This window comes from Pelmatolapia mariae, linkage group LG8 (genome assembly GCF_036321145.2).
Source record: "Pelmatolapia mariae isolate MD_Pm_ZW linkage group LG8, Pm_UMD_F_2, whole genome shotgun sequence".
In the NCBI taxonomy this organism is placed as follows: domain Eukaryota; kingdom Metazoa; phylum Chordata; class Actinopteri; order Cichliformes; family Cichlidae; genus Pelmatolapia; species Pelmatolapia mariae.
This window is the reverse complement of record NC_086234.1, coordinates 3149270-3175739: the sequence shown is the minus strand read 5'-3', so window position 1 is coordinate 3175739 and position 26470 is coordinate 3149270. Positions and strand designations below refer to the sequence as shown.

The 26470-nt window shown below is 42.7% G+C and overlaps 1 protein-coding gene across 5 annotated transcripts; it reads right to left on the bottom strand.

Moving 5' to 3' along the window:
• Window positions 1-117: 117 nt before the first annotated feature.
• LOC134633579 (pleckstrin homology domain-containing family A member 1-like) lies at window positions 118-26470 on the bottom strand. Of its 5 annotated transcripts, XR_010094770.1 has the most exons (14): window positions 26380-26470; window positions 18682-18867; window positions 17009-17065; window positions 15838-15883; window positions 15030-15127; window positions 13135-13260; window positions 12011-12148; window positions 11478-11546; window positions 9580-9644; window positions 9435-9498; window positions 8977-9066; window positions 6361-6401; window positions 4525-4711; window positions 3172-3281 (listed from the first exon to the last, which is right to left on the bottom strand). XR_010094770.1 is itself a non-coding variant. In XM_063482440.1 (13 exons), the coding sequence occupies exons 2-13, from the start codon at window positions 18820-18822 to the stop codon at window positions 3050-3052; spliced, it is 1200 nt and encodes a 399-aa protein (XP_063338510.1). In that variant the 5' UTR covers window positions 18823-18867; window positions 26380-26470; the 3' UTR covers window positions 118-3049. The 5 variants fall into 5 exon arrangements, 3 of the variants coding, with proteins under 3 accessions (XP_063338510.1, XP_063338511.1, XP_063338509.1); XM_063482440.1 differs by lacking the exon at window positions 4525-4711 and having other exon boundaries at window positions 118-3281; window positions 6328-6401; XM_063482441.1 differs by lacking the exon at window positions 4525-4711 and having other exon boundaries at window positions 118-3281.

The following is a 26470-nucleotide window of genomic DNA, read 5'->3' as shown; positions in this document are numbered from 1 at the left end:
GTTTTGTTAAATTTCCTTCTCGACTTTGGTAAAAGTGCCAGAAATGTTGTCTGTGTAATAATTAGTGTGCAGTCCATAAAAGTCAAGTAAAGCAGACACATGAACCCAGTTCAAATTATTCCAAATTTCTTTTAATAAATAGAGCACATGTTTTTAGAATCATGTTCACACTAAAAAGGGTCAAAAGAGCTCATCGTTATCATTTTTCTTAGTAAGAACAAGGCAGGCACTTTAACCAGCTTATGGTGAACGGGGAACAACAGGAAGGAGGGCCGTGTGCGTGCACTCGTGCACACGTGTTTAAAAAACTCAGTAAACAACATATATGTTTTGATTTTTCATCACTGTAAATAATATTATCATAAAAACTAAAAGCACATCGAAACCGAAGAAAAAGAAACACCCACAACCAGAGCTCGCAGCCGGACGCCGAGAGGAACGAAAACCTGCCGCTGAGCTTTAGAGTCTCATTTACACGTCCAGTTTGGTTTCACGTCCCCACAGCAAAAGACATCAGAAACAAATACGTCATCAGTTAGAAAGCAGTACAGCGGCGCGAATGTGCAGTGAGGCGAGAGGACAGAAGCAACAGTCACACTTGGAGCCCAGATTCTCTGCAGGTCTGAACACAGCTTCATCCAGACTCATTTTCTCTTCCTGCCTCTGAAGTTTGGATTTTAAAAAAATATCATAAATCTGGAAATGTGGCAAAGCCGCAACTGGACCGCAGATGGAAGGTTTCGGCGAGGATTGGCTTTATTAATAAGAAATTAAATTCACTGCCGAAACTGGACAGAGCTGAGACAAAGAGTGCTGTGCGATCTCACTAATTACAGCTGCTGCAGTTTCAACAGCCGAGCACGTTTTCAGTCCTGACACCAGAACAAAGATTCCCAACTGCAGCTTTCAGAGGCGTAAACGTCTGAAGAGATTCACGACTAAAACTGTGTGGACGCACAAAAATCGATAAAGCCTCGGGTGCTTCAGGGTTTATTTAGTCATCATGGTTGAATGTTAGGCTCATGTGCAAGTCTGAGGATCAGATATCATGAACAGGAATCAAAGTAAGAGGCACCGATTCACATCAAGCCATCTCAAGGCGCTTTAAGACAAAACCCAGACGATCAAACAATCCCCTACAAGCAAATAAACGGAGAGAAACTCATTTTTTAACAGCTGGAGGCCTCCAACAGAGCCAGGAGAAGGACTTGACCTTGGATAAAAACAAAGGACAGCAGAAGCTTTCTGTTAAAGCCCATCTTAGATTTTTCACCTCCTTGATCAGGCTTCACTCGCTTAAAACAGGTCAGAGCGACGCGTTTTACCACCAGAGACCTGCTTTTCTTTCTTTCAAAGCTGCGCTGGAGTCTTGCTGATGTTTGGAGCACCTTGGCGGCTACTTAGCAAGCTAACTGGTAACGTGCTGGTGCTGGAGAGACAAATAAAAAAGTTTGCTGAGCTTGCTGGTTTGGAGATACCAGTTAGCATGCTGGAAAGAAGAAGTAACCTCACAGACGTTAGCAGTGTTCTCGAAGGACGGTGATGAGAAACGGAAATAAACCTTCACGCTGACTTTACCTCCACTGACTGCAGCTTTCAAATAAACTTCTTTGGTTAAATAAGCGCTTAAAAAAGGAGGTGGAAATGCTGCAAACTGTGGTGATACCAGCAGAGGTCACGATACACTTGACAAACGGAAGTTCCATCATAGCCTAATTTTACCGGTTATTTGAATTCTTTATTACAGTCATTCTGAAAGTGTGCGCCCCCTGGTGGACTCCAGAGGTACTACAGTATGTATATTTACATATTAATATAAATGTATTTCTTTATATAACAAGTGATTTAAAATTGGTAATATGACATGGTCAGTTAGTGATATTACTCATTACTCTGACCTGAATTTACTGCTCGGTGCTGAAGTTTCACACATTGGAGCCAATTTGATTTTTGTATTTTTTTTTTTAATAAAATTTTTAAGCAAATACATCACTTGTATTTTGATTTTTGGTGAAGATTTAAGATTGGGCGTGCTGAGTTTCCTGTCTTTAAACGGGCTGCAGCACTCTTCACTTTGGGAATGTCTGCTTCATTAAAGAGCTTTAAATCTTCCAAAGCAAACATGAAGCAGATGATTGTCTTTCATCGCAGAGGCTCTAAAGCACTGTAGTCGCGGTGACCAAATATGAAGTAAATGAACTAAAGCTGGAAGCTTAATCAACTCTATCGGGGCAGGCTTGTACAGAGGCGTATTTCCTCTATTTTCCTTCAGACAAACAGCTATTATTTTATTCTCAAGGCTAGGCCGTCCCTCTGCATTTCAGGGATCAGAAGCCACCCAAAGTTTCTCAATGCGGGACTTTCCCTGCAGCAGGATCACCTGTGGCGGACACAGATGCCTGCATGACCCTGCTGGGTGACTTGTGTTCAGTGCTGTCTTATGAAAGAGACAGACATCTTTTCTAATCTACGAAAATGACACATTTTTCCATCACTGACGACGGGAAATATTCAGTAAGCGTGACCTCTGGAAACCTGCTCATGAAAGCTGGCCGCTCAGGGACCTCTGCTCAGTGAATCTGGACCTCGGCGACGAGCTTTTCTACATGAGTTTAAAATGAAAAACACCGAGATGCGGGATTAGTCAGTCTCTCAGTCAGTCTTCCAGTTTCTGAAACAGTAATGCTGCTGGAAGCAAACACACAAACTTTGGTGCATCACAGGACGTGAGACTCGTGGCGCCGCTGAAACGTGTAACAGCAAGCCGTGTTTGTCGTTTGCCTGGAGTGACAGACTGTAGGATACAAGGGAAGACAAGGAGAAGGGAAAACAGCAGAGGAAGAAGGTCCCATCCCAAAAAAACAAAACAAAGAACTGGTCCCAGGAGGTTCAGCAGGACACGCAGAGTCTGACAGTGTGCACAAGTGTGTGTGTGTGTCCATTAGAGTTTGTCAGAACAGGGTTATGTGCACATCTTGATCCTCAGCCAGGAGGAGCTGGGACCCGGAGAGGCCGCTGGGGCTTCCCCACGCCGGCTTGTCCTCCTCTTTCACTTTGAAGGCTGCAGCGTCTCCTGCAGTGACAGGCGGGAGCGCGCCGGGGGAAGGGGCACCATCACGGACTGGACCCCGCTCAGCCTCCAGGGGAGGAGGCCCAGGAAGTTGTCCCGATGGCGCGTGTCCAGAGCGAGGCTGAGCACTCTCTGAGGACTGCGAGTCTTGGGGTTCCTCATTGACTGGGAGGTAGAAGGTGGAGGTGGAAGGGGAGTGGTCACTGTGCTCCTGAGGAGACGGAGGGAAGAGAAGGAGGAAGTGAGGCAGAAGTGGTGACTATGAATGACAGATGGAGAGATGGATGGATGGAGGGCTCGGTGGGTGGATGGATGGATGAGTGTGTGATGGAGATGGAAAAGAGGAAACGCTGTCAGAGTCACTCAGGCCTGAGCTTCTCATCAAGCTGCAGCTCAGCCCCACATTATTTTTCTTCCTCTAAAGAAACCTGAAAGTCTAAACTAAAACTTTGCTGCTAAAAACTTGACGTTTCCTACATTTTCTTCAAAACAACATTAAAACTAAAACTCTGTGTCTTTGTGTGACCACAGCCCCCTGGATTAAAGTAGACTAAACTCCTGAAACTGCTCTGGAAAGTATTGACATTAGCCCGGTGGCGCCAGTGTTTGGCAGCCTCGCCTCTGTCAGTGCGCCCCAGGGTGGCTGTGGCTACAATGTAGCTTGCCATCACCAGTGTGTGAATGTGTGCATGAATGGGTGGATGACTGGATATGTAAAGCGCTTTGGGGTCCTTAGGGACTAGTAAAGCGCTATATAAATACAGGCCATTTACCATTTTTACCATTTAGACTCCTTGTGTTGGCTCAGTAAAATGTAAAGCTCGAGTCACAGAATCAGTGAAAACGTGGAACTTACAGCCAATTTAATCTGAAACATCCGGATCAGGCTCTGTGAAACGAAAGCTGCTTGCTTGATATTAAAGATGTTCATCAGTCATCACCATCTTCTAATCCTTATTTTAGATTAGAATCAGACCTGATTGATCAGGCTGCATATTTAGGGGTCCCATTAAATGCACACTAATCATTATCGCTAGGCAAAAGTAGCAGACAGACAGAGCCAAATGGCAGCAAAAGCAAAGAAGCTTCCTCAGTATTATAATAATAATATTAGTTGTTATTAGGCAGTGCTTGGACAGTAAGCTTTCAGGAAGGGTGCTATAAACACTGTAAAAGATGATGATCAGTAACAGCAGACAAACCAAGTTACTCTAGCAAAGAAAGCTTACAGAGGTGAAGCCAAGGACGTTCTCTTTGATGATTTAACAGCACGGGCAGCCACATTAAAGCACCGTGACCTTCTTTTGCCACTTTAATGGAGAGAGGGGGTTCTAAACACTACAGTACCCACAATCCTCCAGCTGGCTAACCTGCTCTCAATGGACAAACAGTTACACACGAGTGAAATGCTGTGAGTTTAAACAAGGCTTCATGCAGATACAAGCAACACGTACGAATGGGTGGCGCCGCAGCCGCCGGGGAGCAGGGCGGGATCAAGCAGCAGGTGCTAAGAAGCTGAGGCATCGGGGCTTGGTGATTGGACGATGAGCAGCAGCAGGCGGAGGAGGAGGAGGGACGGGAAGAAGGCGGCGGTGGGGCTCATTTGGGGAAGGTTAGTACGTCACTGTCACACCTTACTCTCTGTAAGGCAAACGCACACACACGCACGCGCGCGCACACACACACACACACGGAGGAAAAACAGAAAGACAAAATGACAGAGTGTTAGCGGGATAAAAAAGAGAGACTCGGGATGAGTTAGGCTCTTTGTGGAATCCTGCTGGGAGTCGGGAACGCTGTAAATCTGAATCAGGAGTGAAGAATGAAACAATGTGAAACGCTCAGAGATGATGGTGCAGGTGGTGCAGGATGATGTTTATGAGCGGGTGGAGCTGAAGTTTCTGCCTACACGAGAACGTGTTGGATAAATTAAAGAAAGACAGAGAGAGACGAGCTGTGATGTGAGAGGATCGACGTGTTAATCCAAGGCAGTCGATGGAGGACCAGAGAGAAAAGTCAACGTGTTACGAGGACGCTGCCAAAACAACAGTGTACAAAGAAATCGTAGGTGTCGATGTTGAGGAAGCATCTCAGCCTGTGAGCTACAGTTAAAGGTCAAAGGTCAGCTGATCAACTCAATTTCAGAGTTTTTTCCAGCTGCATCAAGCTGAGGGCAGCACGACTGTGACTGGACAACATCCATCACTGTGGCACAAACCCATCCACAGGATATAAATATGTACGGAAGACTGAATAATACCTGGAAATAATCTGATAATCTAGTTTGTTAACTTTTTATCATGAGTTTAAGTTCAGTCTAATCTGGATGTGAATCATCCAGAAGGTCTGAAATGAAGCGTCAAACCCAAAAGCCTGAATAAAACCCTGAATTATTCCATAAAGTGTCTTCTTCTTGAACAAAATGCATTTCGATGAAGGCAGAAAGAAAATCTGAAACTTTCACTATTTAGAGCCATGAGTCACAAAGTGCAGGCCGTCACCCCCTGGTGGGCTTTAAAGGTACTGCACAAGGGTCTACATAGGTCATTTCCAATAAATTCAACTTTTTCTTTATAAATTCAATTAACTATTTAATTAGATTCAGATACCATAATCCTGTAGAATAAATCTGTGCTATAAGATTCACTTTTGCATGTCTAGACTACTTTCTCTGACTTTGTAAATAAGTTAAAATTGCCATTAAACATTTAGATTTGAACAAATGAAACAAGGCTATGGATTTAAAATCCCCTTTTTATTACTATTCTTACTTTTTCTGACCTGTTTTTGATACTGAACTAGTCTTATATCTTTTCATTAGCTGAAAAGAACTTAAATCAACAGAAGATCTGAATAAATCACGTAAACAGGAAGGAAATACTTGATTTTTATGCTTCTGTGATAATCAGAGTTCTGACTAAAGGTTTGGGTGAGATCCAGGCATGAACAGTAAACTCTCAAACTCTGAATGTTTCTGAGATTCATCCAAACGCACAAACTATCCAGCTGCACGTACTGCAGGCTCCAGATGTGGCTACAAAGACCTGCTGCTTGAGTAACAGCTGGAGTGACTGTTCAGCCTGGCTGTAGCTTTAGGATGGATGAACACTACAGCGTCGACGCACAGAGAGCTCAGAGTGAGGAAGGACCACAACGCGTCTGTTGTGGTGCGCAGGGTGAAGGCTCGGTGAGGGGGAAGCTGTGGTGAATGGGTCGGGGTGCAGGGGTTGGGGGTAAAGGGCACGGGGGTCACATACGTGCTGCATTCACCGCCGCAGAATGGCGTATACCTCTGTATACAAGGACTGGACAGCCTTCTGGCCTGACGGATCTGAAAACAACAGTTTACAGCACAACTCAGTTACAGCGCGGAACAGAGCTCCTATCCAAGCGAAGCCACACATCCACCCATCCATCCATCCATCCATCCATCCACCCACATATCCATCCATCCATCCATCCATCCACCCACATATCCATCCATCCACATATCCATCCATCCACCCACATATCCATCCATCCATCCATCCACCCATCCATCCACCCATTCATCCAGCCATCCATCCATCCATCCACCCACATATCCATCCATCCATCCATCCATCCACACATCCACCCATCCATCCACCCACATATCCACCCATCCATCCATCCATCCATCCATCCACATATCCATCCATCCATCCATCCATCCATCCACCCACATATCCATCCATCCATCCATCCATCCACCCACATATCCATCCATCCACCCACATATCCATCCATCCATCCATCCATCCATCCATCCATTCATCCAGCCATCCATCCATCCATCCATCCATCCACCCACATATCCATCCATCCATCCATCCACACATCCATCCACCCACATATCCACCCATCCATCCACCCATCCATCCATCCATCCATCCATCCATCCACATATCCATCCATCCATCCACCCACATATCCATCCATCCATCCATCTATCCATCCATCCACACATCCACCCATCCACCCACACATCCACCCATCCATCCATCCATCCATCCATCCACATATCCATCCATCCACACATCCACCCATCCATCCATCCACCCACATATCCATCCATCCATCCATCCATCCATCCATCCATCCACCCACATATCCATCCATCCATCCACACATCCACCCATCCATCCATCCATCCATCCATCCACACCTTACACAGACAGAAACCAGAAGTACCTGCTTTTGTTTCTTGTGACAAACATCTGTGTGAGGTGTGATCCAAACATTCTGAGGACAGCTCAATTAAAAGTTGCTAATCCCCCTTCAGGGTCATGGTTACTGGAAGTTTAGGGCCAGTGAAAAGAGTGAGGGGTCTTTTGGAATTTTTTCCCAGAATTCTGAGAAAGAAATCCCCAAATTCCCCCATTTTTTTCAGCGGCTGTAATCCTCTTCCGTGCACGTTCACACAGCTTCCAGCTCTGCCGCTGTTTGTGAAATCTGTGCCCGGACGTCCCGTTCTGAACACTTGCACTGTGCAAACGGCGATTTCACCATCAGTCATGGACTTCTGCTTTGGTCGGCCTGAATTTCCTCTGAGGGGGGGACCTCTGACTACAGCTGAGCAGTTTTCACTTGGAGAGTTAATAGTTTCCAAACTTAGTTACAGCTTCAGGCGAGGAGCGTTACCGGGAGAATGGCGGGTTTTTATAAGGTCTGATACACTGCAGCAATCACAGATGCACAAGTACAAGAGGACATGACGGGACTTTCACAGAGAGATCTGAGATAACAGCTGTCCAGAGGTGCTTGTTGTCTGAGCTGTCTGTGGTCTGCTTCTTCCACCAGTTACAAGGGTAAAGATAACAATGTTGTTTTGCATCAGAAACCTTTAAAATGTCTGAAATCGACGTCTTTTAGAGCTTTTCCATAAACTATATTGTTTTTCTCTTACAAACCAGTTTGATTTCCACTGCAGCATCGCTTTACTTTCCAGCTGTCATCACTGGCAGAATCACCACTCCTCTTCATGTCAGTCTGGCGTCTGGGTCTCATGTGAAACAATATTTCAGGTTTTGAACAAACTGTATCTGGTTAATATTGCAAGTTAAAATCAAAACTGGCTCTCAGTCAAAAAAGCTACAAAACAAGGAGGTTTCCTTTAAATCCTTCCAGGAGTTTACCGCTGCGTTAAGTTAAAAGACTTTAGCTTCAGACTGTGATCCAGATTCGTTTCAGTAACGCAGATGAGCTTCGGTTTGAATGTTTATAGTTTTTTGTAGTTTGGGAAGGAAACTCTTTGGGTGCGCATGTTTGTGTGTGTGTGTGTGTGTATGTGTGTGTGTGAGCGAGAAAGATTTAACAGAAATGCACAAAAACACATGCATCAGTCACGGTCATCATCATCTGTGAAAGTGTCACAAAATCATGAACAAGCAGGGTATTAAAATCACAAACACACAAATTACTTCACACTCAGTCTCATCCCTAATTACAGATTTACAATTAAAATATTCCCACACTGGGTTAAGCACCCAAATCATCTGAAGATTGTTTTGTTAATAAAAATCTTTGAGTTAATTAACGAAATCTAATAAAGATTTACAGAGTTATAGACCTCATTAAGCTGCTGCAGTGCTGTGTTTCTGCCACATGGTGGCACTGCTGCACTAGCTCATGCAGCCACATGTTGCTGCAGCGTGAAGTGAGCAGGAAGAAACACTTCAAAGTAATTTTAAAGACCAATGAGAAGAAGGAATGCATCTTCAATTATGGCAGCATCTTTGTATCATCTTAGTTAAACTGAATTATTCATGTTCGCACCGTTACTGAGATTCTAAAACTCCTACATCTGTAATGTTAACTCAAACTCATCCTTTTCCATGTCACCTAAACCTCTTTTACCAATTAGCTTCACCTGAGATGATACATACAGTGTTAGCGGAGCGCCCGGGACCACGCTGGGCCACGATCGCGCCTGAGATGGCCTTAATCCAGCTGTGCATGTCCTCTGGACTGTCAGCCTGACAGAGAGAAACACAGGAACGTAAATGAATGCACGCCATGATTCTAAACACGTACATATGACATAATACGGTGACTTTAACTCAATTAAACAAAGTCTTCCTGTCAGTAAATCGCTCCTTCTCAGTAGCTGAGTTAGAAGAGTTGGAAAGAACAAAGACGACCAAATGTACCATCAGTACATCCTCATCAGTATCTCATGTGGAGACAGCGGAGAGAGTAAGTCCTTCAGAAAATGGAGGCATGGAACAATCATCCAAATGTTTAATCTAATTTACACTCATTTGGCTCAAAGCAGAACAGATGAGACAACGGTGCAGAAAGAGCTTCTCCTGACTGATGACCGCGTCCTCCTCATGCGTGTTACCTGTATGTAGAAGGTTCTTGAGCTGGTGACCATCTCGAACAGGTTGTCCCTCATCATGTGCTCGCTGGAGGACACAGAGGAGACGGTTTTAGTGACCTTCCCCTGAATCAACCCAAACACAGAGCTGACAGGGAGGCTGACTGACCTCTGTTTGCACTCCTGCACTTTGTGGATCTCCTTCAGTGGGATGGCTCTCAGCGGCTCCCTCTCCTGAGACGACAGAGGAGAGAAAGTACATATCAAAAGCAAACTGAAACACGCGACCTCGTCACGATGGGTCGGGTAATATTTAGTGTCTGTGTTTGATTTCATTTAAATTTTTCTCTAAATACTTTGAGCCTGCGTTACACATTCACCTGTGAGAAAAAAACCTCTGTTAAAATCTTTGCTTTGGTCAGTCGAGTAAACAAAAAGTTAGTTGTCTCACAGCGATTGGAAACGCGACTCTAAGTCAGACGTTTAGATATCCGACACAGCTCTGCAGCGCGGCGGGTTCACTGCAATCAAAGGACGACTCACGCCACAGCTGAGCTGACGAACTTTCATATTCACACTCTGTCAAACCACAGAAGGCAGTGAGCGGCATGCTTTTACACTGATCAGAGGTCATCACCTCGGGTTACACCAACATACATACATAACATACGCAGCAAGGGTGTCAAACGTAAGGCCCAAGGGCCTTACTCTAATCCGGCCCACTGCAATAAAATGTGAACGAGTGCATCAATTTTAGACTTTTAACTGTATTTTTGAATCAATAAAGACCTCCCCCATGGACACTCATGGTGCACCAAATAGTAAAATAATCGTTAAACAATTAAATGACAGAAAAGTTCCTCTTTTTCTACTATCCACTCTGCTACAGACGTTTTTGATTTTTTTACAGTGGGTCCACGGTTAAAAAAGGACCGTGTGAGCAATGAGCTGCCAGAACATTTTCTGTAATTTTACACATTTATCAGGTAGAAAACTGAGATGTATTGTTGAACCTGCACTTATATTTCATGTATTAAGACATTTCAGGGATTAAATGTTTAATTAAATGTCTTTACGCTGTCAGAAACACCACTTTCCCTGGTTTGGCCCAGTTAAGATCAAACTGGGGCGCATGTGACCACGATGGAAGATTAGTCTGACATCCCTGATGTGCAGCATCCGTCACCTGGCTTAATGAGCTGCCTATAATCAGCACTTGACGACGCTAAGTAAGTAAATTACCTACAAACGGTGCTCAGTGTGTGCTATTGTTGAAGGCTGGGGTTATTTGACTGTCAGATAGTTCGCCCGTGTGTCATTCGGATCAGCATCCATGAAGACACACGTGTGCTGATGATATGCATGATCTAAATGCTTGATCATGTCAGTCTGTATGACTCGCAGTCAGCGGCGATAGCATGCAAACAAATGTCAGCGTGTGTCGAGGAAGGTGAACACAAATAAGGCGATGAGTAAACATGGACGTCAACGAGCTTCACGAGCTTTTAACGAAGAGCGGCAAATAAATGACACGTCGGACTTTACAGAGATATTCAGGTGTTCGCTTTACAGGATTAATCAGACTACCAAAAACCTCCAGTGTGGATACGTTATCCTGCATGAATATGGGAAAATGCTTGTGAGACGGATCACTGAGACCAGCTTCAGCTCTCGCTTCTCCATCTCCTGAAATTCAAACAAACTTTCCTTCTTCAGCTTTCAGTTGAAGAACAAACACTCTGCAACAGCTGCACTCACTCAGGACATGATTACACATAAAAAAGGTGTGAACACTCAGCCAGTCACACATATATGTACGCACACACACACACGGGGTGTGCCCATATATGTGCACAGACGGGCCGTAGTTAGGGCTAATCTGTCCACACGTAGATCACATGAGGAGGTATTCAGGACGCATGCCTCTGCATGTGGAGACATGCAGCAAGTTTTGCAACAAGCACAGATTTTTTTCACTCTCTTCTTCTTCAGTGTCTGTTTCGGAGCAACGTGCTGTGTCTTTGTGCACTGATGTCACCGTGTTTGAGCTCTTCACCGTTTCCTCACCATGTCAGTTTTGTAGTAGTTGAGAGAATTTTCATCCAGGACGAAGTACCGTCTCTTCCAGTTCTTCATCTGAGAGGAGAAAGCAAAGCATGTTTCAAAGTTTCTGTTTAGCTGCTTCCTGTTTTATTTTGAAATACAGCTAGGTTAGTTCTACGCCTGCCACTTCCTTCTGTTTTCTACCATTTTTGTGCCATTTATAAGGCCACCAGACTGTATTCTTACTGTGCCTGTGGTTATTGTTCATTTTTGGAAAGAAATATTTTCTGTTAAAAAACATTATTTTAATATGGCAGGTAACTGCAGTGAAAGGGTTTACTTTGTTTTGCAGTCGCACGTTCTAAGATTGAAACCAGTGACCAAGTTATTTTCAAAGATCTGCATTTTTCTCTTCTGAACATCGATTGTTCTCATTAATAACACAAAAGTATTTTTATCTGATTACTGTGTGAGATTTTATCCAACCAAACGTGATGGTTCATTATGACGACACTGAATAACCCTGAGTGTGTGTGTGTGTGTGTGCGCGCTCTCACCACAGCTCCTTGTTTGACACAGTATCCCGCTTTGATGATGGCCTGATCCTGCGCTCCTCTGGACAGGAAGTAGGGCATTTGATTCTGAGCCCGCTTTACAGCTCCACGATCAGCTCCATTGTGCCCCTCTCCCTGCTCCTTAAATACACACACACACACACACACACACACACACGAACATTAGACTTCATTTGGATTCATTTTAACTGCTTATAATCAGAATGATGAAATAAACTTTATAAACTTTAATGCAGGACGGGATTTTCTCACATATATAAAACACTGAAGTCTTAAAGTTTCAACTGATTTCTAAAGTCGTCCTCTGCTGAAGAGTTTGTGGACTTTTTACTTCCACACTGAGCCGTGTCCAGTCAGCACGTCCACACTTCATTTCTCCATTTCAAACTGCTCTGAACACTTAGTTTAACACAGTTTTTTTTTTACTTCTGACACCCGGTGATGTCATCAAGAGGGGATACCCCTAACACGACACACCGGCCACCTGCCAGCCTATTGATCCAATTTTGTGTTTTGAGGGGCAGCCAATCAGAAGAAAGCTGAAAGACTTTAAGAGGGAGGAGCTAAACGTGTTGTTTTCACACAGAGGATGAACTGAGGGGCAGGATGAAAGCCCGGTGTAAGACAAATAAGGATTATTATGAACTCTGAATCATCCAAAGCTACTCTAAGAGAGTTCAAGAATAAAAATAAGATGACAATCAGCGATGATATTTTTAATCCATGCATTCTTCCTGTTCTTGTCATTGTTTTCAATGATATATTACCCATAATGCAACTCCTCTGACTGGAGTCTCTAGTCTCAATCATAAACAAACGATGGATTACAAAGATTTTGCAGTTTTACTTCCTAAAACCGGCGTAACAATCACAGATGTGCAAAACTCTCAGAGTTCCCCTTTAACAAATAAAAACAAACCTCAGCTATCAGCAGCTAAATGTCAATGCGCATTCCCCCCGATATTTTTAAAACCTCCGACTCATAATAAAACCAGCCTTAACTCGCCTGTGTTCCTGCGAGCTGACTCATATTTGCAGCTGCATACCAGCACAGGCAGGACCGGACCTGCCGTGCTGCTCCTGCCGCTCGCAGCTGTGAGCGTTACCTGAGTGGCCGTGATGATGGGGACTCCTCCGATGATCTCAGTTTTGTAGGAGACCTGTTTCATGGTTCCAAGCAGCTCCTGGGGAGTCTCTGCGTGGGTGTTGTGGCCCTCGCCAGGCTTTGGCACCTGAAAACAGAGCAGGAGTCGTGTTTCAAAAAGGCTCGACATCTCACTATTTTTAAGAGCTTGGGCTTTATTTCACCTTTTTTCTTAACTCTCTGAATGTTATTTATCATAGGAATTCACATTACATTAGCAATGCTAATTAAATAGAGATAAAAGCTATTAGGATCAGTTATTGGCTTTGGTCTTAAAGAGTGACGATGGTTATTTTCACACCATGAACTGGAGCAGAGGTCTAAGTCTGACAGGAAGCTCATTCTGCAACCAGCAAGTTACATATGTACCATTCCTTTAAAGCAGAGGTGCTCGCAGGCTAAAGCACAGCTTAAAATAACAAGCAGACACCAGAAATTAACTTTAAAATCAGTGCTGTTTTAGACTCCTTCCTGGACTCTGATAGATGGAAAAGGAATAAACGATAAAAGGATGGGTGGTGCACGTGAAGAATCTTGATCTGAACCAGCCCATTCTCATTCCCTGAGCGCCAATCGGTGACTGTTTGTCAAAGCATCTGAATGCTGCCGACAGCAGGACGCATGAATCTGCCACTCCCAGCTAATCATTTTTCAGTAAGCAGTGTTACTGCTGTGATGGGCATTACTTTAACATAGACTGCAAATTCCCACTATCCTCCCTCCACCCCTGTGATTTAATAACCTCGTCCTGGACTTTGTAGTTTAGCAGCCAATACTGTAACACCCTGCGTGTTAAGGCACTAAAGCCTCACAGAAAACATGACGTTACACGTACAGGTGGTCTAAACTGTATGAGGACTGACCTGGTGACGAGTTATAGAGCTGTTGTTAGCCTAGTATAAGCACATCAGCACAGGCAGAGGTAAACACTGAAAACAGATTTCAGACTTCAGCCAGAGCGTCTGAGGTTATCCATCCACAGCATGGCGTTGGTCAGCCTATTCTAGCTGCTACTGAGATTGCACATGCCAATAGTGGCATGACATCTGCTGGTGAAAACCACACTGTGGTGTAGTTTTGGTAGTAAGTGTGCCTTTCTGCTTTTGTAATCTCATGCAGGTGGCCTGCTGGGTTTTAGAGTGTACGACTGTCAGTTTTTACCACCAAAACACGAAAGTCAAAATCAGGAGCAAAGTGATTTCAGTGCTTCTGGTTTTTAACATCTCCTGTGCTGACGTGGATGTACTCAGGAGAATACCCCAAGGACCTTAGCGCTGGTATAAATGGTACAGAGCTGTGGCGACGTCACTGTTTGCACATAACCCGACCAATGCTGCGAGTCCTTTAGTTAGCCTAATGCACTTGCTGTTGTCGCCCTTGCAAAGGATGGTGCACACAAAAAGGAAAATGGCATCTGCTGAAACAAGCGACGTCTCGGTGTCATTTCAGCTGGCGGTGCATCTCTACAGGACCCTTCATTTGCAACCCAACAGATTTTTGCCCGCTTGCTCAACTCAGCAGCGGTCAGCGCAGCACGTGCGTCGATATCGGCGCACGAGTTCGGAGATTCCTTGATTATAGAGAGGCAGAAAGTTTGAAAAGATGAAAGTGTGCACAGAAAACTTGTCGGCTGACTGCAGACCACAGCAGCTGCAGGTGGCTTTAATGCTGTTGTGTCTTTACACGCTGCTACGCCTGCACTGATCTTTATCACAGTGGCCTGATGTGTAACTTTCCATTTGCTGCAGCCCGAGGCTGAAGACAGAGCAACACACAACAAGAGGACAAACAGGGTCAACGATGGATCTGTGTGTGTGTGTGTGTGTGTGTGTGTGTGTGTGTGTGTGTGAGGCTCACAGTAATCTTGATGGCATTGTTGAGAACACTGATCCATTCTACCAAATCCTGCTGGTCGTTGGCCTGTAGGTAAAACTTCCTCATTCCTGCATTTATAACTGTGAACGAATGAGAGGGAGAGAGAGGAATGTGTAAGGCTCGAAAGCACAAGAGGAAGAAGAGAAACGAGCTCCATGGGTATCTAAAAATATCGTCTTATTTCTGTTTCAGAGCCAGAGGATGTGTGTGTGTCTGTGTGCCATTATCCCATCCAGATGCAAATACACACACAGAGGTCAGGTCTTTGTCATTGTACAGTTTCCTCCTATTGAGTGACAAAGGCCTACTGTTTGACAGCAGAGGAACAACAAGTAGCAAGGGACAAAAGAGAGGAAATAAACCGTACAGATGAGGAAAAGAGGGAGGAAGGGAGTGAGAAAGAAAAGAGGTAGGGCAGAACAACGAGGAAGGAAGGAAACAAGGAAGGATTGAGAACAAAGGAGACTGGGAAGGAAGTGAGGAAGGAGTGGGGTCTGAGGGCTCTGTGCAGGCCGGTTGTGTTCTTGTACACAGCTGTTTGCACACAGGTACATTGTGATGTTGAAACAGGAAAGGGACAATCTGCTGCCACAAAGTTACAAGCACGCTATTGTTTAAAACGTCAGCGTGTTGGAGCACCGATAGTTCCTCTCACTGGAAACAAAGCCACACACAAACAGGTCAAAAGCAAAGGAAAGAGAAATGTATGTGGCTAGAGTTACTATGCAGGTAAAGAGGAAGGAGGCAGAGAGACGCAGTGTAGGGTGAGAGGGAATAAAGATGAACTTACCAAAGCAGAACTCTGCCTTTGGTCTTTGTTTGGTGGCATCATTGACCTTAGCGAGAGACAAGCGTAAAGGGTAAATGTTTCAGCACAACCCACCAAAAACATGAACCCACACATTTGTGATAATTCTATGCTGCGGGAGTACGGGACTGATAAATCCTGGCACGGCTGTCATTTAGCCGATGTAAGGTGGACTTGTGGCTGGGACAAGAAAAATGTGGCCTACAGAAAACCACACAGAAGACACATTTTGGCCAAAACTTTCACTGCTATTTGGGAAAAACTCAGCCATCAGGAAAACTACATATCATACTATAAATATGCTATGCTACACTCACAGCAGTGGTCTGAATCTTAGCTATCAGACTCCAGTTTGTTCATGTAAATGGAGAGTTCACACACTGAGGTTAATTATGGAGTTCCACAGGGTTCAGTGCTGGGACCAATTCTGTTTACATTATACATGCTTCCCTTCAGCAGTATTATTACAAGGAACAGCATACATTTTCACTTCTATGCAGATTATACTCATCGTAGAATAAGGTTTAACTTCCTGCTTCAAAATTCATATAATAATGTGGTATCTAAACAGATACTAACTCTGGATGGCATTATCTCGGCCTCCAGTAACACTGTGAGGAATCTTGGCGTTGTCCTTCAATGCACATATTTAAAAAAAAACTGTAGGCTTGCTTTCTTGCATTTGTGCAATATCTCTAAAATTAGAAAAGTCCAATTTATTATTAATCTCTGGCTCTCTTCCACAGTGTATCGTCTGTCCTGTCTCCCTCCCCTTACCCCCAACTGGTCGTGGCAGATGGCTGCCCCTTCCTGAGCCCTGTTCCTCTGGAGGTTTCTTCCTGTTCTGAAGCAGCTCTTTACTGTGTGATTTTCAAATGAATTTCTGAATTTATTTGATTGTTGTGATATAACATTTAATTTTTTTGTGTTTAAAATCTGGCTGACGCCACAGGAATTCGACAGACTTTAGGATAGAGTCATGAAAAGGAAGAGGCGATAATCAAGCAGATGTTCTGTTCAATCTACAGCTGGTAACAAGAGAAATCACACGCCAAAATAACAACGGATTTTACAGATTTAAGCACGTTTGTACGCACAGAGAGTACAGGTGAAACCTCTGGGAAACAGTGTGTGTGGAAGAGTGAGGACTAACCTTGGAGATGTAGGAAAGATTGAGAGAGCCCACATTTCCTGCACCTTTGGGCAGATTCTGAAGAGAAAAAGCACAAATGTACACAAATGTATAAGCATCAGCCATTCGTGATTGTATCAAGAAGAAGTAGAACTAACAGAAGTAAACAAGGTAGTAGCGCTAGCATCACTGCTGCCTGCTATGATGGAAATCAACAACAGTATTTCATGCTTTTATTTACAGATTTCACAACATGATATTTAAAAACATTTAATTTGAAGATTAATTATTCTTTTTCTTAAATTTATGTTCTTAAGAAGAGTGCAAACATGTTTGCTTTTTTCCCCTTTCAGTAATGTTCAGTAAAAATGACAAAATAATGTAAAAGACGATGATGTGGAGTCATAAGAGAGCTTAACTTTATCCAAAGAGTCAGATATGAATAAAAAAAATGGTCAAAACCTGTTTCAGTCTTCTCTGATCTCACAATACTTGTTATGAACATAATCTATGTGGGAAGATCATCCGGAAAATACCAAAGCTCTGTGCGCTGGCAGTCCGACCAGCTTTCTGCATGAGGATGCGATGTGTTTTAGAAATTCCCCAACAGTAGGAAATCTCAGTGCTATCGCTAACCTGTTTCTGTTCTGGTTCCCGTTTGTCTGCTTGGTTTCATGCAGAGGTGAGACTACTCAATCAGCAGTGAAAAAGAATCTGTGCCGAGTGCATTTCTGTCCTACAAATTTACGACTTCCTCATTCTGTCTTCACTTTTGTTTTTTGTTTTTTTTTCTTTTTTATTTTGAGCTGTTAATCCCTCACCCACCTCTGTGTGCACATCATCAGCTTTACTACTCTCTATGAGGATGAAGCTTTCAGATTTGAACAGTGAAGCCAAGGAGGAAGTGCCCTAATCCTGCATTCTTTCTAAAGTAACCGTTGCTTAACAAAACCCTTTAATGAAGTATAAGGTGCAGAAAAGCCAAAGTGTAATGTCCTCATATGAGGAGAGAGGGTTTCAGGGGGCTGTACGGCTCCAGTGCCTTTGAAAAACTGTTAAAACTGCTTAAGCACATCAGTGGTGTGATTCACGTGTCTGACATGTCCCTTCATCACAATGAGCTCGCACACAGAGGAGTTAATTTTGACTCACTCCCACACACACCATCCTGCTGCACAGCAGAGTGTGAAAGTGAATTAAAATATATTCCCCGGTGCAACAGTTCCTACTTCCTCCTGTTGCAAAAAAGCAGTGGGCTTCAGAGTCACGGGCAGAGACATCTGCAGCATCTTTTCAGGTAGCAGAAAAATGCAGAACAATACGAGAGCCAAGCTTCACTGTGTCAGTACACAACAATAGAAAAATGTTGCTGTAGCATAAAGACTTTGATGCTTCATGCAGCTGATTCTTAAGATGCATCTAAAATATGAGCTGTGCAACAATGTGATGGATTACATCCTTGAAGCGATTCAAGTCCCTGCATGATGATTTTCACGAGCTGTTTATTGCCACTTGGAGGTAAGAAAACCAAAGTCAATACCTGTAATGGCTTCTGAACTTCAAAATAAAAGGCCTACATTTATGTTCTTACTACACACCCCAAGACATCATGACCCAGATCTCAGATGAAAACACCTATAAAAACAGTTTCTTTTTAGATGATAAAGATGTTTTCAGCTCATAAACAGCCTTACCTGGGGGTTATCCATGTACCACAGCAGGCTGCCCTGCTCAGTGTCCAGGATGAAGTAACGGCGCAAGAACCTGCCGCTGTTCTCATTCTCCTCGATGTCCAGGAAGCCGCAGATGCGATTCTGTCGGTCCACGTAAGGCATCGCAACCCCGACCAGCTCAGCCCGCTCTGGGGCATCACAGGAACTCTGCACAGACATTTAGACACAAGCGTCAAGGCAGGTTTAAGGTGCTAGGTTTGACGTCGCATTTTTGTACTTCAGGTTTTTATTTGCGTTACGGCTGATCTATGACTAGTGAACGATGCACATTTCTTTACACTGCTGACTCAGTACAGACATACGGGTCTAATTAACGGTGGTTGCCAGCTTGGGTGTTTTTCTGTTTTTACCAAGTCTGTTGCTTTTGTGTTTTATCTTATTGGTAAACTTGTATCCCAAAGACATGTAGAGAAAATGAAACAAGTGAAAGTTTGTGTTCCATTTTTCCAGTAAGGATGGGAAGACTGGTTTGCCCACCAGATCTGGTTTTTCATGACATCCAGCTTGCACTGGGCCAGTTTGCAGCTGAGTAGGTAAGAACTGACAGGAATGAGAATTAGCAAGTCTGACGTCAGGGAGTGCCCACTCTGTAGTGGGAAGGAGTTGCTGCTTTAGGTGGAGGAGTTCAAGTATCTTGGGTTCCTGCTTGTGAGTGGGGGCTGCACAGCTCAGTCCTTCAGCAGGAACTCATGTAGAGCTGCAACTCCTCCACAGTAAAAGGAGCCAATTCAGTTGGTTTGGCCTGGTTCTGCCAGAGGTTTCTTCCTTCTAAAGGGGAGTTTTTTCTTTCTACTTTTGCCAAGTGCTTGCACATTTGGGGTTTTCTTCTTTGTATTACTGTATCGTCTTTACCTTTCCACATAAATTGCTCTCTCTCTGTGCACTCTCTGTCCCCAAAGTTTTTTTAATGTTTCTGAAGGGTCACTGTTCCAGTGGCAGTGGACTTCACTGGACTGTATGTTTCACCTGCTTTTAACTGTAACCTAAGTTTAATTTTAAATAAAAAACAATTACAGCAATTTACTGCCGGCTGCTAAGATTCATGTCTTTCAGAAGCCTCAGTCCCCTCTGAGTTTCTACTGGCAGGTAAGTCGCTGAAACGCCTACAGCCTGCAGCCTTTTCATAGCTAATGAAGCCCGGCATGACGTTTTCCAGATAAGGAAGATAGTACTCATCCCTGTGGTGATAAATGCTAGCTCAGGCAATCCAACCTTCACTTTCAGAATCTACTTTTTCTTCAACAGTTTCCTTCATGCATAGTGCATACCACTGTCATCAAGTAGGGAAAACGTGAACGATCATTCCTGTGCAGAATCCTTTGTGCATCGGATTCCTTTCATACATAAATGACAGTTTTCTTCACATCAAATACACAACGTGTCATTGAAACATGCAGATGTAAAGTGTGGTTTGTCACACTAAAAACTTTCAGGCACGCACTCACACACACACACACACACACACACACATATGTCTGGTTTGCTATCCTCGTGGGGACATCCCATTGACATAATGCTTTCCCTAGCCCCTTACCCTAACCCTAACCATTAAAAATGAATGCCTAACCCTAACCCTTACCCTAAACCTAACCATAACCTAATTGTAACCCTGACAGTAAAACCGCATTTTGAGTGTGAAAATTGCTTTCAACCCCGAGGGGACCTGGATTTTGGTCCCCACGGTGCAGAAAGTCCCCACCAGGATAGTAAAAGTCAGATTTTGGTCCCCACCAGGATAGTACGAACCCGTACACACACTCACACACACACACACACACACACACACACACACCCCCTTGTCTTTCCATTACTTCAGAGGACATTAGATTGATTTACATTCAACAGACTTAACCTTAACTATACTAATCCTAATCCAAACCTTACCCTAACGCTGCCAGGACTTCAGGATGAAAATTAATGATTTACATTACAGGGACTTGTCTTTTGTTTCCATAGAGGCTATGCAAACAGATTCATGCCGTGACAATATGAGTAATACACACACACACACACACACACACACACACACACACACACACACACACACACACACACACACCCTAAGAGGTAAAAGACTATTGTTTTCCATTTCCAGCTCTGTGATTTACTCTCACACTGCAATGCCAGAATCAACATGTCTGCTGAAATCAATCATACAGACATTTATTTTGTGTCTTCACCCCAGAGTGGGCTTCAAACCTCACCATGTATCAACATTTTCAATGACAGGTTTAAGTTGCCTTGAATGTCAGGTCCAAACTGAACTTCAACTTTGCTCCAGCTATCAGAAGTAACGAGATTTTTGCATTTCACGTTTCTTATGTTATGGCCAGCTTTGCTCAATTTTCCTTTAAAGCAGGAGGAAAAGCCAAACGTGTTCCCTTTCTTTCCAATTGTTGCCTGAGCATTTTGGCCAACAAAGAGTTTTAACACCCAGATTCAAGTTAGCACTTTTGGACTTCAGATACCTGCAAAATACTAGTTTAGCTACTCCCACGGGTGTTACAATAAATAGATATTATAAACATATTCTCACATTCACAAGAAAAGGGAATATACAACATTAAGCCAAGTTACAATTACAATTAAATTATCTAATTAGTTTCCATCTGAAGATGATATATCTGACTTAAGTATTTCAAAAAAAACCAAAAACACTAAATATGCAGTTCTGCTTTAACTTTGGACGTAAACAAAGATGGAAACTAACCTGCAATACTTGAAAGGTTAGTGATGCTAGGTGACCTACAGAGCTATGGTTAGGCTAATATTCACATGTTAGCATCTAAAAAGCAGATAACAAAGATGGACGTTGAGAAAAAAAATGTTAACGACCCACAAAAAACTCTCTAAACATAGTCCAACTGCTAACTTAATTTAGTACTTGAGTAAACAGTTTCCTGAAGAGTTTAAGGCTTCAATCGCTAGTTCAAAGTTCTTCAATACAACAATGATGTTCGTTTTCTATTTCTGCAGACTTTTCTTAAGACTTAAACAGGCAATAAGGCCAGGCATGCTTCAGGGGAGTGACCCCCAGATGGTGTGCCAAGGAACAATGGTGTGACTTGAGACAAGTGTAGGTGTGCCTTGAATTTTTTGACAGCCATATATCACATGCTGTATTCTGCATAATATACTGTACTGTATCAGTACTTTATACACAGTCACTTCCCCTAAAATACTCCTTTAAAAAATGTCTGTCAAAGGAAAACCACAGCCCATTCCCATTATTGCACAATGGTGGGAATTATTAGAACATAACACATCAAAGGCCCTGATTGACAATAAAAGGGAAATAGATCATTTTCTTAAATGGAAAACTGCAATTTGCTGGTGCAGCTAACTAAGAAGTAGGGGGAAAGCTAAAGCTACTTGAAGCTGGAGTGGGGATGTCAGTCATTTTCAGAGTGTGTTATCTGGGTAATGCTAACATAGTGCCGAACAAACTAAACAGCCACTCTGAAACCAAACATTCCCTCTGAGACCAACTTGGTCTAGTCAAATCGGAACCAGACGCTGCAGGACTGGTCTACTGAGCTGTGTGTCTGATAAGACGTCGGAGGCAACCTTTATGCTAATGCGTTGGCATAAAAGAGCCGTGCACGGTCAAGAAACCACAAAAGACAATCAAAAGAACAACTGATGGCACGCTAGATGACTCTGATGTTATTTTGAGCAGATATGAATACAGGTGTGGCTTCAAATTATGGCAGACAGTTTGCTGTGGCTTGGGCACAAAAAGCCTGAAAACCACTGCTTCAGGGTGTGACTACCCTGTCGCTGACGAGTCACCGCTGTAAGAGCATGCAATTTCCTCAGTGTCTCAGGCAGACCCACCCATCATGGGATGAGTAAAATTTGGTCCGTAAAAGCAGACTTTAAGCCAAAAAAACAGCAGAAGCAGGTTAGAAGTTTCACAGGGAGGCGGCTCGCTGTCACAGAGCTCAACTTTGTGGTTTTCATTTTCAATTTCAAAGTAAAAAAATTCCTGTTGGAACAGTTCAGAGCACCGCCGAAGGATGAATATATCTTACATCTGATTTCATGCCTTTAGATTTCTTCAACTTTCTTAAAATTTGGTGAAAATGCCCAAACAATGACAAACTTGTATGAATATTAGTTTAATGTACAAGGTTGACAATGAAGTGATGCTACAGTTTTAAGGGGGAATAGAGATCTTACAGTTTTAAGATCTCTATTGACTTAGAGATCAATAGAAAACATGAAGCCATAAGAGTATTAGAGTAGCACAAAAATCGGAAAAACAAGTAAAAATTAGCTTTTTTTTTCCACTTTAACCTTTTGTTTGATTAAAGGAAAATAACATAACACGGGAGTTGCTCAAAGACAGAAAGCGAACAAAGGTACAGGAATGCAAATTTAGAACACAATAAGTGTGAATGAATGTTAGCAATGCAAGACCGTTTATCCATTCATTTTCTTCCACCTACCCCGGTCTGAGTTGTACAGCAGATAAGTGGCAGACACTCATATAGTTCTCTTCCTAAAAAGTCTCTAAGAGCTTCATACTGTTGCCTTTCCTTCCTCAGCTAACAGGGGAAGTATTGGTGTCACCAGTTATGACTGTTTGGATGACGCCAACATAGAATGTTAAAAAACACAAACGCAGTTCCTCGAATTTTCACTTTGAATTACTCGAGGAAAAAAAGATTTGGGTTATTTTTGGAAATGTGCAAATATTCAGCACACGAGTAGAGAAGGAGTAAAACAAACTGGAATCAAGTAAAAGAAACGGCTCTGTGCAAAAGTCTCGAGACACCCCTCATGCTTCTTACAATGTCTTCAGCCATCTGTGAAACACAGTGAAGGCTCTGTAACAGTTTGACGGCAGCTTTGTCAAAACTGATGGAATTATGTAATCCCATAACTGGAACTGAAGAGCTCTGAATGTTCTTGGAGAAGCCTGGAGAGCTATTCCTGAAGACTACCTAAAGAAGGGACAAGAAAGCCGCCTCAGAGAGTTCAGACTGTGTTAAATAATAAAAGAGGTCATACCACATATTGACTTTCATTTGTCATTCATTCATGCAAGCTCTCAAATTCAACAATGGCAGATGCAAAGCTTCAAAACCATAATCCACAGACCAGTAAGTGATGTCATGGTGGCTATTTTAAGTCTACGTTTTTTCCGGCTCAGCAGCTCCTCAGTGATTGAAATCTTAAACACCAAAAAACCCAGTGACACTCAGGTAACTCCCCCTTTGTTAGTTAAATTAGCACAAATTACAGAGAATTTATTGTTCTGTGTTAAATCTGTGTTGTACTCTGAAACCCTACACTGTAAATAGAAATATAAGTAGATGATGCATTTCCATCGAATTATTCCACTGTCCAAACTACTAGAAGAGAATGGATCAACTTGAAGGCAGCAATTCTACCGCCAACTAGTGTTTTGGTGCCAACACAGCTTTTCCTTTCTTATTATTTTGCATATTTATAAGTACATAGTAAGTATTGGGCGATCGTGGCTCAAGAGTTGTCAGTTCATCTTGTGATCGGAAGGTTGCAAGTTCGAGCCCCAGCTCGGACAGTCTCGGTCGTTGTGTCCTTGGGCAAGACACTTCACCTACCACCTACTGGTGATGGCCAGAGAGACCGATGGCGCGATATGGCAGCCTCGCTTCTGTCAGTCTGCCCCAGAGCAGCTGTGGCTACAACTGTAGCTGCCTCCACCAGTGTGTGAATGTGAGAGTGAATAGTGGAATTGAAAAGCACTTTGAGGGTCTCAAAAAGCGCTATATAAATGCAATCCATTATTATTATTATTATTATTGGAGCTATTTGCTTAACAGTATTCACATTTATGAGGTCTACAACTGAAAATTATTAAGCCCCTAATGATGATTTCGTAAAAAAGAGTGTGCAACACCCTCGGCCTCAGCTAGCTGTCCTATGTTTACCCTTGTGACAAAGTAATTAGCTTGCTCTGAATTAGCAGGTAGATTTGTTAGCTAAGCGTTTCTTATTAATTAATAAAATATTGATATTTGGTATCCCTGTATTGATACTATAGCTGTGTTCTATATGACAGGAAGAGCAAACAGTACATGGAAATTACTGATGGGGGTTAAACAACAGGTTTAAAATCCTGACCCAAGATTTTTTTTAAATCCCCCACAATGATATTTTTCACTTTCAGTTTTATGACGTGCAGAAGGCTTTCTGTTGAGATTACAAGGTTGATGTATTGTTACTGTAAACTTGTTAAGAAGTTACATTCAACTGCTACTTCAAATTCTCAGGGGAAAACACGGCTATTCTTTTGTTCTCACATCTGACTGATGATGTCACAGTACATACTGCTGGGTGACTACTAATGCACAATAATGCTCATATTTACTTGAAATATGACTCTGAGGCTACCTGATGACCCCTAACTTTGACTTTAAAACTTCTGTGCTTATATAGGACTATAATTTTTGATTAAGCAACAGAATAGAATAGAATGAATGTTTTTGTCATCATACAGGTGTACAATGAAATTCAGAACATCTGCCCGAGTGATGCATTCAAATACGGCACATCAAATAAAAACTTTATACAGACCCTACAAAGACTTCCTTTATGAAACAAATAAAATACATGTATAAATAAAATAATGTAATAATTTAAAGTAAAGGGAAAATAAAAAGTATAAATTAAAATACACACAATACACACAAAGGAAGGACAAGAAGTACACTCGATTGGACACTCTTAGTGATATTCCACAGAAAGCTCTGAGTCTAAATACTCGTTTCACGACCTGAACAATTATTCAAAACAAAAAATTATTCACTTCTTCTCTTGTAAGAACATTTGCATGAAGCCACAGGGCAGCATGTGAGCCTAAAAGTACCGCCTAATCTTTTTAACACTAATTTTCTACATTGTATTTATTTCAGATCAGGTATTCTGATTTCCTCTGGGCCTTAAATATATAATAATTTGTTTATTAAAAAAGATGGAATAACTAAAACAAACAAAACAGCCAAAATCAGCTGAAATCAAACAAAAAGAAAACAAATAGTAAAACAAAAAACTAAAGTAAATTAAACATTAATAAAGTTAAAGACAGAAAAAGGAGAAATAAAACATAAAGGACAAAAAAAATCTGAATACACAATGTAAGAGCTGAATAACATAAGGAGCACAAATATTAAAAATCAAGTACACTAATATATAAGTACAATATATAAGTACACTAAATATAAGTACTGTGTTCTTGGTCCCATGAGAATCCTACAATCGCTCCTGGTAATATATTAATTTTTTACAGACAAAAGCTGAATAAACCCTGATTTTACAGCTCTTTCACCTCATGAATCAGATCAACCTGGATCATTTAAGGTGTAATTACACTGCTGTAAATCCGCTGCTTTTCATTTTCTGTACCTGGCCGTGTTTGGTAGAGATATAATATTCACCGTGGTAAATATGCCTATTAAACTGTCACCAGTGCTCAATTCCTCCCCGTGGAGCTCAAACTGTAGTCACAGGCCTAAAAACATCGACCCATTTCCTCTCCCGCCTACATTAACCGTCTCTCCGACAGCCTGTGGCCCTGAACCAGGCCGCTGCTGCCCGGGTAAACCATCCCTACAAACACGGTCTGACCGTCCGGCGGCAGGAAAAGCGACGGATTTCAGGTTTACTTACACAGTCCGGCTCAGTCCGAGTCCAGTGTGGCAGCTGTCCGGCACCAGCGTCAAGTTACACCACAATAAACCCACACTGCTTCCGCTTACAG